General features: G+C 40.4%; 1 protein-coding gene across 7 annotated transcripts in view; it reads left to right on the forward strand.

Moving 5' to 3' along the window:
* Positions 1-16200, forward strand: part of VPS4B (vacuolar protein sorting 4 homolog B) — a 34055-nt gene extending 17855 nt beyond the window's left edge. Inside the window, exons 5-13 of one of the 7 annotated variants that reach the window (XR_003902509.1) lie at positions 1463-1582; positions 4393-4549; positions 4955-5103; positions 5647-5728; positions 7222-7441; positions 10278-10418; positions 11813-11963; positions 13374-13463; positions 15937-16200. Coding sequence is in view for 3 of the 7 variants with exons in the window: in XM_029922140.1 (XP_029778000.1) it covers positions 1463-1582; positions 4393-4549; positions 4955-5103; positions 5647-5728; positions 7222-7441; positions 10278-10418; positions 11813-11914 (971 nt within the window). In the remaining 4 variants the exon portion in view is untranslated. Of the gene's footprint in view, positions 1-1462; positions 1583-4392; positions 4550-4954; positions 5104-5646; positions 5729-7221; positions 7442-10277; positions 10419-11812; positions 13329-13373; positions 13464-15936 lie in introns of those variants that run through there. The other 6 variants (XR_003902510.1, XR_003902507.1, XR_003902508.1 and 3 more) reach the window with 6 other exon arrangements.
* Positions 16201-18802: the final 2602 nt, after the last annotated feature.

Genomic DNA, 18802 nt, shown 5'->3' on the forward strand with positions numbered 1-18802 from the left:
GATGTAAATGTTTGCTTACGTAGGGTTACTAATCTGGAGCAGACCATAGAAAAGAAAAGGTGACTTGGCTTTAAATTATACTTAATGTGAACTTTTAGGATGTTTATCGTTTCATTTCAATTTTTTTTTAAGATTTTATTTTTTTAAGTTATCTCTGCACCCAATGTGGGGCTTGAACTTAAAACCCTGAGGTTGAGAGTCACATGCTCCATTGACTGAGCCAGCCAAGTGCCCCAGTCTCATTTAATTTCAATCTATAGCTAAAGATTTCCATAATTTAAGCAGGTTGTGCAATGTAATTACTCTTAGAATAGTAGATGATCCTGCCTAACAAGAAGAAATACCCATACAATTAAGCTCACTGGTAATCAGTAGAGGGGGTAAGTGGTAATGTTTTGCTGTACTTAAAACAATTACACATCACCTTAGAACTGGCTTTTGGAAAAGGTTTTATTGTTGTTAATTTTTTTAATGTTTATTTTGGAGAGAGAGGGAGAGAATATGAATGCGAGCTGGAGAGGGGCAGAGAGAGGGAGGTACAGAATCCGAAGCAGGATTCTGACAGCTCTGACAGCTCAGAGCCTGACCTGGGGGCTTGAACCTATGAACCGTGAGCCACAGTCGGACGCTTAACCGAGTCTCCAGGGAGCCCCTGGAAAAGTTTTTGATGAAAAAAACACTGAAAACGTTTGCCAGTAAGCTATATTAGAAGACATGTTTTGTGGGTTCTTATTGCAACAATTAGTGTGGCCTTTGAATATATTATAAATTCACTTTTTTAATGTACAAAAATTTTAAGTAGGTCTGTTTAGAAGCCACAGAAAAATTGGCAAATCTTAGGAAAAAACTGCAAATCTATAAGAACACGCTTTTTCTTTCTCCTCCATCATCCCCTCCCTTCCCTTCTCCCTACTGTTTATCTATGCATCCATCTGTCTGTCTGTCATCAGTTACAACTTTTAAGTACATTGTTCTTTTTGTGGTTATGGAGAGCATTAGATCACTGGGTATTTTTGTTAAAAAATAAAAAAGCAGTCGTAGATCAACCCCATTGAACAAGTACTTAGGATACTTCAGTACATTCAAACATTATAACCACTTGATGTAATGGCTGGTGCTCTTCCAAACTCTCTAATATTTGTTATGTCATTTGATCCTTACACTAACCCATCTTACGCAGTTTGGGCAGATAATATTGTTTTCATTTTACAGTGAGGAAGTGCAGATAGGAAAGTTAGGTGACCTGCCCTAGGTGATCTAGGCCCCCATCCCAGCTTTCTGACTCCAGTTGACTCAGCCCTAATAACTACCTTCTAATCACACGATTTCAAAAAGGTTTTCATAGATAAAACTTTTCCAGGCAGTTGTATGATGTATCTTCTGAACACCGTTATCTTGTGTTATATTCTACGTTTGATGGAATAGTTTTCCTTAATTTAAAGGTGACATGATATTTTTGTAGGTGCCATTGTTATAGAGCGACCAAATGTGAAATGGAGCGACGTCGCTGGTCTTGAAGGAGCCAAAGAAGCACTTAAAGAGGCTGTGATATTGCCTATTAAATTCCCTCATCTTTTTACAGGTGAGATGAATGTTAAATTTTTTTTTGATGATTTTTTAAAACTGCATTGATGGCTGAAGTAGAGTATTGTGAACTTTGGTCACCATCGTATAAGTTAACAGCTTAACTAAATTGTTATGAGATGGTGACATACCTTCACACAAAGGTAGTAGCTCATACACATACTTGGAACACCTGCGTGTAGCATGTGCCCCGTGAAAGTCAGCCAGTGGGGCGCAGGGTGAGTCACCAGCAAGCAGTGAGTGCTGGTGCTCGTTAAAATGTGGGGTGCGTTTGCAGATCTGCGTTAACATGAGAACACGTCCACATGTATGATAACGGTCAAAACCCAAGTTATAAATATGTGTAGCACGACTCTGTATTTGTGTGTGTGTGCTGAGAAGTAAATGTAGACTGACAAAATGTTAATGTTATGCCTGGGTGATAAGATTAGGGGCGAGTTTTACCTTTTTTTGAACATTCATCTGAAGGTTTTGCAGTGGCCATGTACTAGTTTTATGAGAGTTCTCCCATTTCTTAAAAAGAGAAATAAGAATTACTTCCCATTTTCAGATGAAGTAGCTCTCCTCTAGGGACAGCTGTTTCTCACTGGGAGAGATTACTCGCCCATCCATCTGGGTACAGTTGAAGGTGTAGCTCCAGGAGTCGGTGATTTGTCTGCTGAACCGTTCCTTCCTGTGTCTTTCTCGTGTCTGCTCGCCGGCCGGTTTTGTGATGTGACTACACCACAGTGTAACAGTGAAACAGGACTTCCCTTTTAGGAACAACCTGGTTTAGGTAGAGAGCCTCAAGCCGAGCACTTTCAGAAAGTGCTGTCGGACAGAGTAGTGATGAGCAGAGAGCCCGTGGGCCCCCAGGGGTCCACACATCGAGCTATGACTTACAACCTAACTTCAGAAACAGGAAATGAATAATGTAAAAGCTGACATCATGGAGGTGCCTGGGTGACTCAGTCTGTTAAGTGTCAGATTTCTGCTCAGGTTGTGATCTCTTGGTTTGTGAGTTCAAGTCCTGCACCAGGCTCTATGCTGACAGCTCAGAGCCTGGAGCCTGCTTCAGATTCTGTCTCCCTCTCTCTCTGCCCCTCCCCCTCTGGCACTCCATCTCTCTCTTTCAAAAGTAAACATTAAAAAATTTTTTTATTAAAAGTTGACATCATGATCCCAATTGAGCTCATTTTATATTACTTATGTTTTGTAAACACAAGTCATTTGTATCTTATGATTGTTTCCATATATGTGTACCATTATTTTTTTTAATGTTTTTCTTTAAATCACTCACTTAGAGCAAATTTGTGTAGCATAAATATACAGAGACCAGCAGGAACCCTTTAGTGTTCAGCGTCATATTATTAGAAAGTAAGTATATCTATGTAATCATCACACAGATCAAGAAATAATACTAGTAACCTAGAAGTCTCTCTCTGCCAAATCTTTCCTCTGCAAAGGTAATCACTCTATTGACGCCTAACACCATAGATTGTTTTGTCTGTATTTGAACTTTGAAATCATCTCTTATTTTTCTGTGTTAACTTCATCTTACAAGATTGCTTTGTGTTTACTATAAATGGAAACATTAATAATTTTCAATATATATTTAAAAACACAAAGTATTCGTATGCTGCCTAAAAAGCGCTTCATATGCCACTAATTATATGTACCGCATTTAAGGGAACACTGACTTACAATTGCAGACATTTAAAATACGAAGTCAAACTTGAGGCCTAAATAACAATAAATATAACAACATTTAGTATTGCCATTAGTAATCTGCATGTCATTCTTTTTTTATTTAAGTTTATATGTTTATTTTGAGAGAGAAAGAGCGCATTCAAGCAGGGGAGCGGCAGTGGGGAGAGAGAGTCCCCCACAGGCCCTGCGAACAGAGCCAGACACGGAGCTGGAGCTCATGAACTGTGAGATCACGACCTGAGCCAAAATCAAGAGTCCACAACACCTAACCCGCTGAGCCACCCAAGGCGCCCCACATGTCATGCTCATATAGATACCATGTACCATCCAGCTTGCACCTAGAAATTTTTTTAATGTATATTTAATTTGTTTTGCCACATGTAACTCAGCCTGTTTTATTTTAGACAGCGTTGATTTCTCGGTAGGAAAATTGAAATATAAAGTTGAACTTGAAATAACAAGTTCACTTGTTATATTTTGGCAAAACTAGGATTTCGGGTAGAGTCCCCTTATCATTAGCCAACCACTTGAATAAGATTAGGCTGTCTGTGATAGTAACCTGTGCCTCCTTGTGGAATCAGGAACTGAATAGAACTTTGCAAGAGATCCCCCAAACTGTGTTAGTTTCATTTCTCCAAGAGTCTTAAATACTTAAAATGTTTCCAGTTGCCCTTGCCCTGTGTATGGATGTAGTTTGTCCGGCAGTATTCTGATATTAAGTGTTGTACACAGGAGATAATCAGGTAGTGCCTTTTAACTGGATGGTTCTGCCTTTACTAGACCGCAAGCCTGTGCAGGGCAGAGACCCTTTATACTCACAGTTCTCTCTGTAGGTTGTGGTTTCAGTGCACAGCGGTTGAATGAGTGAGTGAGCAATTGAGCCTCCTGTTAGAAGGATTCTGTACCTGTGTAAACACATTTGGCGAAGTGGTCTCTAGAAAAAGCAAATATGATACTTCTCAGACATACTTACCTTAGATTGGTTTATTTAAAAAATTGTATTCTATTAGCTGTTGGGTGAAAACGTCTCCACTGTATTCTTTAGTTTGGATGATGGCTCTGGTAACTGAAACCAACAGTCTCCAGATTCTCATGTTAATTTTCTCATGTGAATTTTAGGCAAGAGAACACCTTGGAGGGGAATTCTGTTATTTGGCCCACCTGGAACAGGAAAGTCCTATTTAGCCAAAGCTGTGGCAACAGAAGCAAACAACTCAACATTTTTTTCAATATCTTCCTCCGACCTTGTGTCTAAGTGGCTAGGAGAGAGTGAAAAGTAAGTAGTAAGTTATTTTGTTTTGTTTTGAGTTTCTCTTTGCCAGGTAGTCATTCTATCAGTCTATAAAGTAAGAGGCTTCCTACATCATGAATAGACATTCAGAGAAGTGACAGAAGTATTCGTTTTGCTGTCAGATTGGTCCCTAGTGTGACATTTATTTGACAGGGGAAAGACAGCATGTATGTATAGTTATACGTAGTGTAGTTTAGTAAATCGTAAAGTGAGTCATCCAGTTGTAGCATTCGTATTTTCTGGACCAAAGCATAGCTGGACTTTTCAGTCTGTAGAGTTCTTACAATACTGTGTATGTGTTGCTTTCGTAGTTGTTTTTTTTTCTTTTCATTAAGTCATGTGTCATTTACTATTTTTTTTAAGAAGCTGAAAGCTTTTGCTTCTTTTTAGGCTAGTTAAGAACTTATTTCAGCTTGCCAGAGAGAATAAACCTTCCATTATCTTCATTGATGAAATTGATTCTCTGTGTGGCTCCAGAAGCGAAAATGAAAGTGAAGCTGCCCGCAGAATTAAGACAGAGTTCCTAGTTCAGATGCAAGGTAGGCCGGCCAGCTCCACACAGTTTCTGTCTAGTGTCTAACTGTAACCCTTATCATCACAGTAACAAGACCCCGAGATTCAGGCTGGATCTCTTCATTTTAGCCGACCACGTGTTTCATTACGCCACGCTTCATTCCCAGCGTCCTCTGCATTGTAATCATCCGTAGGCCTCTGGTAGCAACAGGAAGATTTGCACATTCACTTACAACATACCAGGAACAGGATTGGCGAAAGGAATTTGTAGACTTCATGTGCTCGCTTCGGCAGCATATATACTAAAAAATAGGACTTGTAGACTTCAGATGAAAGCTTTCAAGAAATATTTTGTAAAGAATATTAATAGTATTTGCCCACAGTCTAGCAGATTTGATTCTTGGGAATAGTTGCATCCTATTTTAATAATGTGATACTTGATTTTTCAAAGAGACGCAAGATGAGGCACTGCGACATTAAAACACCACATTCTTCACAGAACATATAGGCAACGCTTAAGGAACACTCAAATGAAAAAATATTTAAAATGTTAACTTATTTTGGTGCAGGCGTTGGTGTAGACAATGATGGAATTTTGGTTCTGGGAGCTACAAATATACCCTGGGTTCTGGATTCTGCCATTAGAAGAAGGTATGAAAAATACAGTGACGGTCTTATTTCTAACTACAGATGTAACGAGTCAGTAGCAATTCCCTTTTTGTCTAGCGGAGACGCATTCTGATAACTCTTCAGAGTTTGTTTGACGTGCCCTCGCCCTGCTGGCCCCTGTGCTGGGGAAGAGAGGCGGCGTTTGTGCGGTCTTACAGGTACACGATACCCACTTACAGAATCTGTCGTATCGGAACACGTATTACCTAAACACGCACTCTTCATTCCAAGATTGGAGGGCACTGATGCTTGAGAAATTTACAAATATAACTTGATATTTCAGTGGAAAACTTTCACATAAAACTTTAGCAAGATGAAAATTATGTAGGTTAAAGTATGGTAGATAACCAAGATACATTTTCATTAAAAAATTTATGTCTATGGGGTGCCTGGGTGGCTCAGTCGGCTGAGCGTCTGACTTCGGCTCAGGTCATGATCTCACAGTTTGTGGGTTCAAGCCCCATGTTGGGCTCTGTGCTGACAGCTCAGAGCCTGGAACCTGCTTTGGATTCTATGTCTCCCTCTCTCCCTCTCCCCTGCTCACGCTCTGTCTCTCTCTAAAAAATAAATATTAAAAAAATGATGTCTCTAATTTTTAAATTGCATACGAAACTTGAGCTACAAGGAAGGTATATAGACTCGTTACTTTTCATGGACACAGCTCCCTATTCCGTTCACGGCATTTTGCGTGGTGCAAATGAGCACCGGTTCCTGCCGCTTTACCACGTTCACTCGATGCTTTGCTAAGATGCTAGGTTACCGTCCAGGATCAGGAAAGGAAATCTGGTTATTTTTGAAAAATCTCCAGAGATCATGGAAATTTAAACTTCTCACTGCCACAGTTACCGAAAGGGAAAAAATCTTCACAGCCACTTAAGTTGCCTTTCGTTACTACCTGTCTCCAAATACTGAAACTCTAAGAAGGCAAGCAAAATTGTTAATAAAACAGTGTTTACGAGATCGTAGAACTAGTTGTTCTGAACGTACCTATTATAATAAAGTGGACGTTCTATGTAGACCTATGTTTATTATATAAAATTTTGAGTAACTTTACTGTTTTGGATTTAGAGAATTATTTTGTCATCTTATTTCATATGATGAACCATATTAATCCCTTGCTCAGGAGTTCAGAGTATAAATCTATGGGAAGCTAATCTGGTGAGACATACCAGGTTGTGAACTTTAGACATACAAGGACTGTGGCCTCAAAACCCAAAAATCCTGTGAGAAAGACTAAATCACTCCAAAACGGTTCTCTGGCTATTTCGGTTTTACTTGTTAGTTGTTACTGCGTTCTGGATATCTTCCCATTATTTAACCAAAATACATATGTTTACCTCTGACACATAGAATTAACCAGCTCAGCTTTGTATAAGTGAGAATGTCTGAGAGTCTTGTTTCTTCTTGAAAAATCTGAATTTTCAGCTGAAATTCAATATGTGTAGTAATATTCGTGGTATAATTTTTCTTCAAAGATTTGAGAAACGAATTTACATTCCGTTGCCTGAGGCGCATGCCCGAGCGGCGATGTTTAAGCTGCACTTGGGGGCCACGCAGAACAGCCTCACAGAAGCGGACTTCCGGGACCTCGGCAAGAAGACGGACGGCTACTCGGGGGCAGACATAAGTGTCATTGTGCGCGACGCGCTTATGCAGCCTGTCAGGAAAGTGCAGTCCGCTACTCATTTTAAGAAGGTAAGGAACCCTGAACCACCCTCTCACAGGGGTTTAAAGTCAGGTTTTGAGACCATCGTTGATTTGTCTTCAGAGAATTTCGGGAAGGTTTCCTTTCTGTCAAATAAAGTGGGTTTGTAGAATATTTCCATTTCACTGAAAATAAGTTCTCCCACACAGTTTATGAATAGCCTTAAAGTATTTTAAAATGTTACGTGCAATGATTTCTTAAGTACTTACTATTTTGATGTAAGTATAGAAACTTTATATAGTTACCTTTGATATAACTAGAAGAAGTATCCTTGAGCAGAATCTGGCGCGTTTACACTTCAGTAACGAAAACGGGCGCCTGGGGGGCTCAGTCTGCTGTGCGTTCAACCCTTGATTTCTGTTCGGGCCCAGGCGTCGTGGATCCGGCCTTGGGTTGGGCTCTGCGAGTGTGGAGCCTGCTTAAGGTTCATTCTCTCTCTTTCTTCTCTCTCTCTCTCCCTCCTCTCTTCCTCTCTCTCCTTCTCTCCCTCTTTTTTTCTCCCCCCCCCCCTATCTCCCTCTTCGTCTCCCCTCCCTCACCTCCCTCCCTCCGCTCCTCTCCCCTTCTCCCCCGTTTGTGCTCTCTCTCTCCCTGTCTCTACAAAAACAATGGTAAAAATAGTATTGGCAGATACTAAATACTCACATGCCTGGCACGGTGTTCTATTCTTTATCTTACTGTTTCGTTCGGTCCTCACAAAAACTCTGCAAGGGGTGCCTTTTGCCACCTGTTGATAATTCATCTGAGACTTGGAGGTTAGCATGACGAAACTGGGGCTTGGACGCTGACCCGGTCTGCCTGGGGGTCCCGGGGCGTGCAGAGGGACGAGTGTTCTCCAGGTCACGGGCACCTCAGAGCGGGAAGCCTTGCTTCCCAGGCACCGTTGCGTCTGCATGAATGAGTTGAGCATACAGTGTTTCGTAAAACGACCGTGGCCTTGGGACATCCATTGTAAGGAGCAGTGGGGCAGGTAATTTGGACTAAGCCTGTCCTGAGGGCCGCAGTGTCCAGTATTACTCAGGAACGTCCATGTGAAAATCCGGAGAAGCTGTCAGCAAAGCTAATCCAGCAGTATACGACCAGGCTAATACATCATTACGTATGTGTGTTAACCCCACAATAAAATAAGTTTTTAAAAAAATGACGAACTTGATGTGCTCCTTTCAGCAGCACTTATACTAAAAAAATGACGAACTTGAGTTAAAACCTGAACTTGAAGCCTGAGGTCATCATCTCTGAAGTAGACGTGATAGCGCCCCCCTCGAGTGCTACGTGAGGAAGGGAGGAAGTGGGTTAGGGCCCCTCTGGCCTGGGGCGCGGACAGCCCAGGACTCCCCTCTTCCGCAGCCTCGTGGCATTGCTGAGGGAGATACTGGAGGCTCAGGGTCAAGTTTATGTCTCTGCCATTGTTATTTTTTTTCAAATTCTCTTTGCCATTTAAAAACTAGATTCTTGGGGTACTTGGGTGGCTCAGTCGGTTAAGTGTCCAACTTTGGCTCAGGTTATTATGATCTCACGGTTCGTGGGTTTGAGCCCTGCGTCAGCTCTGTGCTAAGAGCTCAGAGCCTGGAGCCTGCTTCGGATTCTGTCTCCCTCTCTCTCTGCCCCTCCTCTGCTTGCACTCTGTCTCTTTCTCAAAAATAAATAAACATCAAAAAAATTAAAAACAAAAAAAAGAAACTATAGATTCTTAGGAATTCAGCCCCTTCTTACCCAGAACTTTGCGTTCGGTTCTCCATGTCACTACGCGGGCCGGGCTGCGTGACCCTGAAGCCACGTCCTTACCATAGAGGCAGAGCAGCCGGACCGGGTGAGCCTCGGGCCTTGTCTGCATCTCCAGCTTCGGTGGGGCTCCGAGCCACTCCCCCCTTCACTCCTGTTCTTACGGCTGAGTATTTCCATCAGCAAAAAGAAGATTGCCTGTGTGTTTTGTCAGATGTCGAAAGTACTGCTCCCAGCCCAGCGAGAAGCCGGGAGGTGCCACAGTCTGAAACCTGAGTCCCTTGTGCTCACCCTGCTGCCACATTTACTGCAAACAATACTCCCCGCAGCTGAAAGGCTTGTGGGGAAAGACAGACACGAAAATACACATGATAAGTAAAAGTTAGACTGTCTGTTTTCTGCATCTATCCTAATCCTGGGATAATATTTAAGATTGATCATCAAATAAATATTAAATGTGAAAGCAGCCCCCAATTTGGTATAGATTTGTTGCCACCTTAAAAATACTTGCATGTGACTCTGTCACAAAGGTTCTCTCTCTGGGTGTTTTTAGAATTTTATTTTAAATCTGTTACAAATCACAAAATAGCACAGAAATGCTCAGCATTTGTTTTTGTGCTTGTATTTAAAGTAGCAATTTTTATTGAAAATGACAGATTCAGTGATTTCACACTAATTAATCTAATATCACAGAAACTTTCTTAGCTTTGAAAAAAAGAGAAACTTAAGAGACTTACTGAGGATTACCTTTTTTTTTGGTCTCTAATCCCATTTAATAAGCAGTAGAGAAGAAAAGAGAACTCTTAATCACAGGTAACTATTTCTTTTTTTTTTAACTCATTTTCTCCTTGTGGTCACGTGAATAATTTATGGTAGGAAATTTCAGAATATAGGAAAGCATCAGGAAGAAAATTAAAACTAGGCCAAACCTATCCCATAACCCAAAGACAACTAGCTACGTTTTGTTGTATATTCTATTTATTTATAGACGTCAACATTTTAACAAAGTATAGGAGAGTACATTTTCACATTTCCTGGTAATGGCCTAAATCTTAATTTCATTAATTTGTTCAAGTAAATATTTCTAATTACTCTTTATTCCAGGCTCGCGGACCTTCACGAGCGGACCCTAACAAAATAGTGGATGATCTGCTAACGCCGTGTTCTCCAGGTGACCCTGGTGCCATTGAAATGACGTGGATGGACGTCCCTGGGGATAAACTTCTGGAGCCAGTTGTCTGCATGGTTTGACACTTTGTTTGCTTTTAAAAAAACCTCAAAACATACTTTATAATTATTGAGACAAATATTTTCAGTTATGTAAGGTTAGCTAGAAAATGTTAATGTGTAATACTACTCAGTTAAAAAGATGTAAAGATGAATTAAACTTAAAATATAAAAAAATAATTATCTTTAAAATATTTTCTTGGGCTTTAAGAAAACTTAATTTTAAGTGAAAAAGCTATTTTTCAAAAACAGGTTTCTAAGCTTATAGGTCTTAGAGCTGGGATATAATCACCAGAATACTTAATCTATAAATTATTGTCAAGAGTTAATAAAAAGTGGAATTGTTGAAAATTTCTTTTCTGGGGATTCTAAGATTTTTATAAGATATCCAGAAACCCTAATGCATATATCATAGTATTATTCATAATGGTATTTTTTTTTAACTTCTTCAGGATTCACAGAAAGTTTAAATATTACAGTGCTTGAAAAAAATTCCTGAAACCAAGTTTTTATGATAAAAAATTAAACTTCTGTATTTTATATTGGAGGAGTTAAAATAATTCATAAGACTTATTTTGTAAGGTATAGGAAGCTTACTATGATTGAAAAGCTACATTTACTGTTTATATGTTTTCTTATTGGTAAATGCTCAGTTTTTTAAATCTTCTACTTCAGTTACATATTTTCAAAGAGCTTTATGTCAGAATTAACAGTAACTTCCAGAAGAGAAACTTATTTACATGGTGTATACCGGTAGGTCTGTAGACATACGTGTACCTCTGTAAGTGCATAAGTGCGCATATAGAAATATTTGTGTTAACCATAATGCTCCTCCGAAAAATTATATTTTTTAAAGATTTTGTTCTGACCATTTTTCATACAGGAGACATAGCCTAGAACCTGATTTTTTATTGAATCCCTGATATTAGCATATTTTCTTACCATTTGATCATAATTTTAACTAAAAGTTAAAAATTCCGATTAGTTGGTTTTAATTAAATGGTATTGTATTTTACATAAGTTTAAGTGAATGATTTCTATAGTGAATGATTATATTCCTTTTTACTTGCACTTGGTGAGCTCCCCTTTCAGAAGAAAACAGGTAAGACCAAGAAAAAGATCAGGGAGTGCCTAGATCCTTAGGCTAACAGGATTGCACTTCTGATGGGCAATGGGGAGCCATGAAAAGTTATGGTGAGAACAAGGGAAGCAGTTTAAAGTTGCCGTGCAAAACAACAAAGTGGTAGAAGATTTCCTTTAGAAGAGTAGGCGAGTTTGTTGTTAGCGCCTTGTGGCACACCTCAAAGACTTCGACTTAATCTTAGGTGGAAAGTCTGTAGTGATAATGATAACGCAATGATTTTTAGTTAATTAAACCTGTTACTAATACCTCTCTTCTTTCTCCCTGACAGTCGGATATGTTACGGTCACTGTCTAATACAAAGCCCACAGTCAATGAACATGATTTGTTGAAACTAAAGAAGTTTACGGAAGATTTTGGCCAAGAAGGCTAAACCAAAGAAACAAGGAGGACGTTTACCATGTGTGTTCTTTCTTTCGTAGGTACTTTTGCCTTTCTTGATGGTATTCAGATCGTTTCCAGTTAAACTCTCTTACTACAGGAAAATACAGATCTCACTCCAGAGTTCCTTTAATTTTATATGTACTTGGCTCCAGTACCAGTTAAATGCTCCTGTTAACAAAAATGATAAAATAATAATGGATTGTAAGGAGATCAGTGATATATGAAGGGCAAAAAACAGGAATTGCCCAGTTCAGAAGAGGATTAAAATTGATTTTTAGTATTTACCAATATTTAGGATTGGTAGTCTTTGCAAAGAGCTTTTATTCTTTATTTCTCTCCCTCCATCTCCATCTCTCTCTCTCTCTCTCTCTCTCTCTCTCATTTTTTTTACCAGAATGAAATGGGGCTTATTTTATATTTTGAAAACAAAAATTGTTAAGCATCATTCTCTTCAATGTAAAATTCATTTAACTAAAAAATGTAAAATGATAGAATCTTTATTCTCAGGGATGGGCAATAAACTAGCAAAGAGCACTGTGATTGGGCTTGAAAAGTTTTGAATTGTGTTCTAGCCGAGTCTCCTTGAGTTCTGATAGGCTGACATTTTTCTTTGTGTAGATTTCAGTAATTTCTTTAAAAACAACAGACTTCTATATTTAATTAAATAATACCTTTCACTGTGCAGTCTCAAAAGAAAGACTTCCTAAATTAGGCATTGTCTTTATCTTGAAGAAGAAAATTGTCTATTTCAGTGTCTTTTTGTAGCAAGATTGACCAAAACAGATGGCAAATAAATACATACTTTTTAAATAACTCCGTCCTGAAATGCTATAATGGGAACCTTTGCTAAAAGGAATAGCCTCCCTTTGAATTGTGGGAAGTTTCTTGTGGGGGTGTGTGTGTACATATATATATAATTTTTTTTCTTTTAATATAGGCTACCAAGGGTCTTATCTTTTAAGTTCAGGGAATAGTTTGTCCTGGCCACAACTATGTTATCAGTATAATGCTTGTGAAGCTTCAAAAATGAGCTAGTGTCTCATTAAATAATAAAATACAAACATGATACATTATTTTAATATCTGCAAATAAATAACCTGAGAGTGTGTGTTATACATGTTAGCATCAACACTAAGTTGTGCCTTGTGCATTTGCATTGGCTATATATGCAAAAGGATTATTAAGTTAGCTGGAATGAGACAGGTTCCTTAATTACTGTAATGTCCTACCTTGCAAATGCTATAGAGTAATCATTTTTAAGTATATTTGCACATTTTACATGTAATGCTCTCTGGTTGCCTTTGGGTTTTCTGTACAGATTGTTTTTGTTGATACTAAATGGAAATCATAGGCTTGAAATATGCTGTTCTTATGTGAAGTAAATTGATATAACCTACATTGGCTATATTCTGTGTATGCTTCTTTATTTTGGGATCTTCTATATGGAGGAAAATAGTATCTGAATGGACTGGACACAAAGAAATCATTAGAAATTATTAAGAATGTATCCATGAAAACGCTTGTTCAGCAACTTTTAGGTAAGAGTTGGGAATTAACTTGGCAGACGAACACAGTTCTTTGTGGCTGCTTATAAGATAATTTATATTCTTTATCAGCCTCGGAATTGTATAGTGTTGCTATTAATTATATCATTAGGAGAATTCACATAACTATATTGCCATAGTGACATAATAGTTGAAATCCAGCATTTTTTTGTAAGTCCAGAATTTGTTTTGAGGAAGTATTTTAAATAATTTGGTAAATACACACCCAAGCGTGTGTAACTGTAGTATTGATGATAAATGAATACTTTATCACACTTGATTCTTACACAGACTCTGAGAACTATATCTCAGTATCCATGTCACTTCTGGCCGTAGCTCCATTTTCTACGTTGCATCTTCTCCATTTTTAACATTTTCGGTTCTAAACCTATTTCTGGAGTCAAGTAATTTTAGACTTACTCTAGATGGGAGCACACAGGCCATTTCCCCAGAGTTCTATGTGGGCAGGTGAGGACTCGGGCTCTGTCTGACCCTTGACCATCATGGGATTTGGGTGGATGGTTTCTGAGGCTACTTGAGTTCCTCTACGAGCTGTACATACCCTGGATGTTAAAGAACTTTTTTTCGAAGCCTGAAAATTAAAGGTCTTAGTAAAAAGAATTTCAGTAGAAAATTGACTTTTGAGTTCAATGTCATCAACATGCAGAAAAAGAGAATGCATATGTATATTTGATTATTAATGTGAAATATCATTGACCCGCTTGCATGGCTGAGAAATTGAAGCACAGCTCCTTAACCTTGTAGCCGTAGATGTTGGTTAACACTGTTGCAAACGAAGCCACAGTGAGCATCCACGGCAGACGCCAACTTCATGTCAACTTTGTGAGCTCTCTACCTCCATACCTTCTTTTCTTCTCTGTCAGTTGTCACTCCCTCACAGAGTCCCTTCTTTGCTGGTCCAAATCCCATTCTCTCCATGAAGACCTAGCTCCTGACCTGTACGATCTCTTGAAGGAGCATTCCTAAAGTCTCCCCATCCTACCTTTGGAGCCATTAGTAATAAACTTGTACTCCTATCTTAAAATTGTTATCCAAATCGCAAGCACATTCTCTTCGTCACGTTTAGTCATTTACACCGGAAGCTCTTCAGAGCAACGTTCCGTTTTCCCCTGCAGCCGCTCAGTGTGCCAGACCGCTCTGATTAGGTGTTTACGAGAGACTTGAGAAATAAGGGAGTCAAGTCCTTCTCTACTTCCTGGATTGTCTCTGATACGGTCTATAAAACGGAGAATTTGAGGTGACTTCCTTCTCGCTGGTCTAGTGGAATGACAAACTTCAGTCTTGGTTACCGGGGACCAGAGTCAGAGGTGTGCCGGCGCGGGCTCCTGTGGGCTATGACAGCCAGTGCCGTCGCTTCCCGCCCGGGCGGCTCTGGGGCTCGTCCCCGTAGCTTGAAATCTGCCATGGCGGGAGGTGTCACCCCACAGAGGTCACATTTACGTTCACGTGACCTCGTACAAAACAAAGCCTGTCCATAATTTAAATTGAAAAATGAATTTATTGCATCTATAGAAATAAAGTACAGAAGTTACATTTGTAGGGTCCCTAAAAGCATTGGATAAAATCCAATACCCACTTATGATTTGTTTTAAAAACTTAAACTGGGGGCAGAAGGGAGCTTCTTAATAAAGGGCATTTACCAAAGGAAAAAAAAGAAAGAAAGAAAAAAAAGGAAAAAGCGCTACCGCAAGCTCCACACTTAACTGTGAACGATTGGAAACGCTACTCCCCAGAGATCAGGAAGAAGACAGCGGCGCCTGCCCTCACCACTTCTTGTCACCTTGGGACAGGAGAGCCTAAGTGTAGGGATTGGAAACAAAGAAACAAAATTGTCCTCAGGGGACCGCGGACATGCAGCACATCCAAATTAATAGAAACTTCAAAGTTGAGTTTAATGATGACAGGATGCAAAGTTAGTAAAATCATATTTATCTGAGCAGTGGTCAGGAATTGAAGTTAGGAAAATAGTACAATTATAATAGCACCAGAAAGCATCAACTACCTCAGAATAAAGCTGAAAGATGTGCAGACCTTCCCACGGAATGCTAGGCGACATTACAAACGCAAACAAGAATGACACGTGAGTGGTGAGGTCCTGTCCATGAGTCGGAAGACTTAGCAAAATACCAGTTCTGACCGAGTTGATACTAGACTAGGTAATCCCAAATCTGGATCTGAATGACACATAATCTGTGTATATATTATGTATCTCTCTTTAAAAAGTTTATTGGTGACTAAAAAGAAAAAAATTTTGTCATTTGAATCCATTTTTATAATCGTATATTTCTCCTAGCTGTATCTATTTATCCATATAATCATTCATCCAGATACCCGTACGCACACAGAAACAGCAAATTATTTTCACCTTGTGTTCGTTATGTCATTTGTGGGTAGTGCAATTTTGGTTGATGTTTAAAATTTTCTCTGCCTCTTTCATCTCCTTCAGGTATATTTTCAGACGTCACCTTTTCGGTGAGACATTCCCTGATCATCCTGTTTAAAGTTGCAGTCCGTCCTGATGCTCTTTCTACCCGTTCCTGCCTTTATGCTCCTCTGTAGCACTTACCAGTAACATGCTGTGAAGCGCACTGTGTTTCTTATCTGTGATTTCTCCTACTGACGTGTATTTTGTGGGGGTTTTTTTCCTCTGCTGTGTCTCAATATCTGAAACAGTGCCAGGTGGGTGCTCAATAAATATTTATTGAGTGAATGAATCTTTGGGTTTTTTCTAAGTTCCACTCCTTTTCAGTGAGTATTTATTATTTTTGCCCCACCCCTCCCCCATTTTTACCTTAAAAAGAAAAAATTAGGAATAAAAACATATATCAAGAAATTAACAGTGGTGAGGTCTGGGTGGTAGAAGTATGGACACTTGTTGGTTTTTCCTTTGTTTTCATCTTTAAATATTTGAATTTCCCAGGGCGCCTGGGTGGCTCAGTCGGTTAGGAGTCCAGCTTGATTTCAGCTCAGGCCCAGATCTCCAGTTCCTGAGAATCCGGCACTGCTTGGGGCTTCCCGCTAACAGCTCAGAGCCTGCTTGGGATTCTGTCTCGCTCACTCGAGCTCGCTCGCTCTCTCTCTTCTCTTGCTTGCTCCCTCCCCACCCCCATTCTCTCAAAATAAATTAAAAAAAAAAGTTTTAGTTTCCCAAAAGAACAAGTTTTAAATTAAGAGTTAACGGTCAGGGGGCGCCTGGGTGGCTCAGTTGGTTAAGAGCCTGGAGCCTGCTTCGGATTCGGTGTCTCCCTCTCTCTCTGCCCCTTCCCCGCTCATGCTCTTTCTCTCTCTCAAAAAATAAATTAAGGGCGCCTGGGTGGCTCAGTCGGTTAAGCCTCCGACTTCGGCTCAGGTCAGATCTCACATTCGTGGGTTTGAGCCCCACGCTGGGCTCTGTGCTGACAGCTCAGAGCCTGGAGCCTGCTTCGGATTCTGTGTCTCCTTCTCTCTCTGCCCCTCCCCCTCTCTGTCAACTGACAGCTCATCACAGGAATTTGTCTCCCCGTTGGGAACCCTATAAAATAACAGAACAGGTTTTACAAAGAGAGAGAGTAAAAAAGTAAAAATAAAACAAAAAACAGGACAGCAAAGATACCCCTCTAGCAAGTGTACTTGGAGGAGGGCTATTCATCCAAACTGCCTTCCTGGTTTGGAGATGCCCCTGGCCTCCCTCTGCAGGAACCCCAGTGGGGACATCCTGTTTTTCAGCTGTCACCGGGGCCCCTGACTAGCCTTGGTTAATCAGGTGCTGCCACCTAGGCCTGGCCATCTGGAGCACCACAAAGATGGCATCGCGACGTGAAAAATAGGATCGTAGGGGCATCAATATCATCCGACCCACTGGGAACCCGGCAGCTCGTGGTGAGACAGCTGATTAACTTCTGGTCTGCAGTTGCATGGAATTGTACCCAGATTTTAATATCGCCCCCAGAAACCAGAGACCGCCAGGGAGGCCAAATCACGCATGCAGAAGCAAAGGGCTTTATTATGAATGTAGGCCCGCCAGCCTAAACTCTGGATCCAACACTGGATCCAAGTGGAGCGAGCCGAGCATGGCGGGGTGGGGGCTTTTATGATGAGTTTGGGAAGGGGGAGTTACAGGACATGGGGACACAGGTATATTGACAGCAGGTTTAACCATTCATTGATACTTTTGGTGGGGGCCAATCACAACACCTAGAGTATTGACCAATCACAGAGTGGGCCCAGGACCCTCACGCAGGGCATGACTAGCCTTAGCCTCCATCTTTAGGCCCGCCCTTAGAAATGCTAAAGGTGTTAGCTGGCCTTCCCTGATGGGGTGTTACAAGGGTGGTCTGAGAAGCTGACACTTAGGCCTCCAAGGTCAGAGTCAGTTTGATTCAGACCTGTCCTTACATTATGAAGGGCCCAGTGAGGACAAGACATTGGGGAGCCACTTCATAGCTGCTGTAGAACAGAACTCAAAGGACTGCTAGCTGAGGTCAAGGCTGGGAGAGAGACCCCAGGGTCTTCCGGGACTATGACTATAAACTAATCTTGAGGTCCATCCACTTTCCTACAAATGGCCATATGTCATTCTTTCTCATTGCCATGTAGAACTCCATTGCATATATATACCACATCTTCTTGATCCATTCATCAGCTGATGGACATTTAGGCTCTTTCCATGATTTGGCTATTGTAGAAAGTGCTTGAGGGTGTCATGCTAAGCAAAATAAGTCAGGCAGAGAAGGACAGATACTATATGTTTGCATTCATAGGTCTAACAGGAGAGACCTGGCAGGGGACCATGGGGAGAGGAAGGGGGAAGGAGAGCGGGGAAGAGTGAGGGACACAGATCAAGGGAGACTACTGAATACTGGAGACGAACCATGGACTGAAAGGGGAGGGGGAGGGAGAAGGGGGTGATGGTCATGGTGGGGGGCACTTGTGGGGAGAAGCACTGGGTGTTATATGGAAACCAATTTGACAATAAACTATTATAAAAAAATAAAAAAACAATAAAATGGAAATTTCATGTACTTGGAAACATTGTGAGTTTGTAAAGTTACCTTTGTTTCTTTGGCATCAAATGTTTACACTAAGAATAATAAAATAAGATGACACTTTTCCATTTAAATATAAATAAATTTTAATTAAAAAAACAAATAAGCTAATCTTGCGTCCCCAGTGCTAAAATAATCAGGTGGAACTTAATAGTTGATCCTGTAGGTTTCCAAGTAATACCAGTTGAATTCAGATTCAACGAGTTTGAGGTTTGGGTTTTTGTGGGTTATTTTCTTTCATGTGAAGGGAAGGAAATTTGAGAGGGAAAGAGCAGGGTGCACAGTATT

Source organism: Suricata suricatta, chromosome 14 (genome assembly GCF_006229205.1).
Source record: "Suricata suricatta isolate VVHF042 chromosome 14, meerkat_22Aug2017_6uvM2_HiC, whole genome shotgun sequence".
NCBI classification, from domain to species: Eukaryota; Metazoa; Chordata; class Mammalia; order Carnivora; family Herpestidae; genus Suricata; species Suricata suricatta.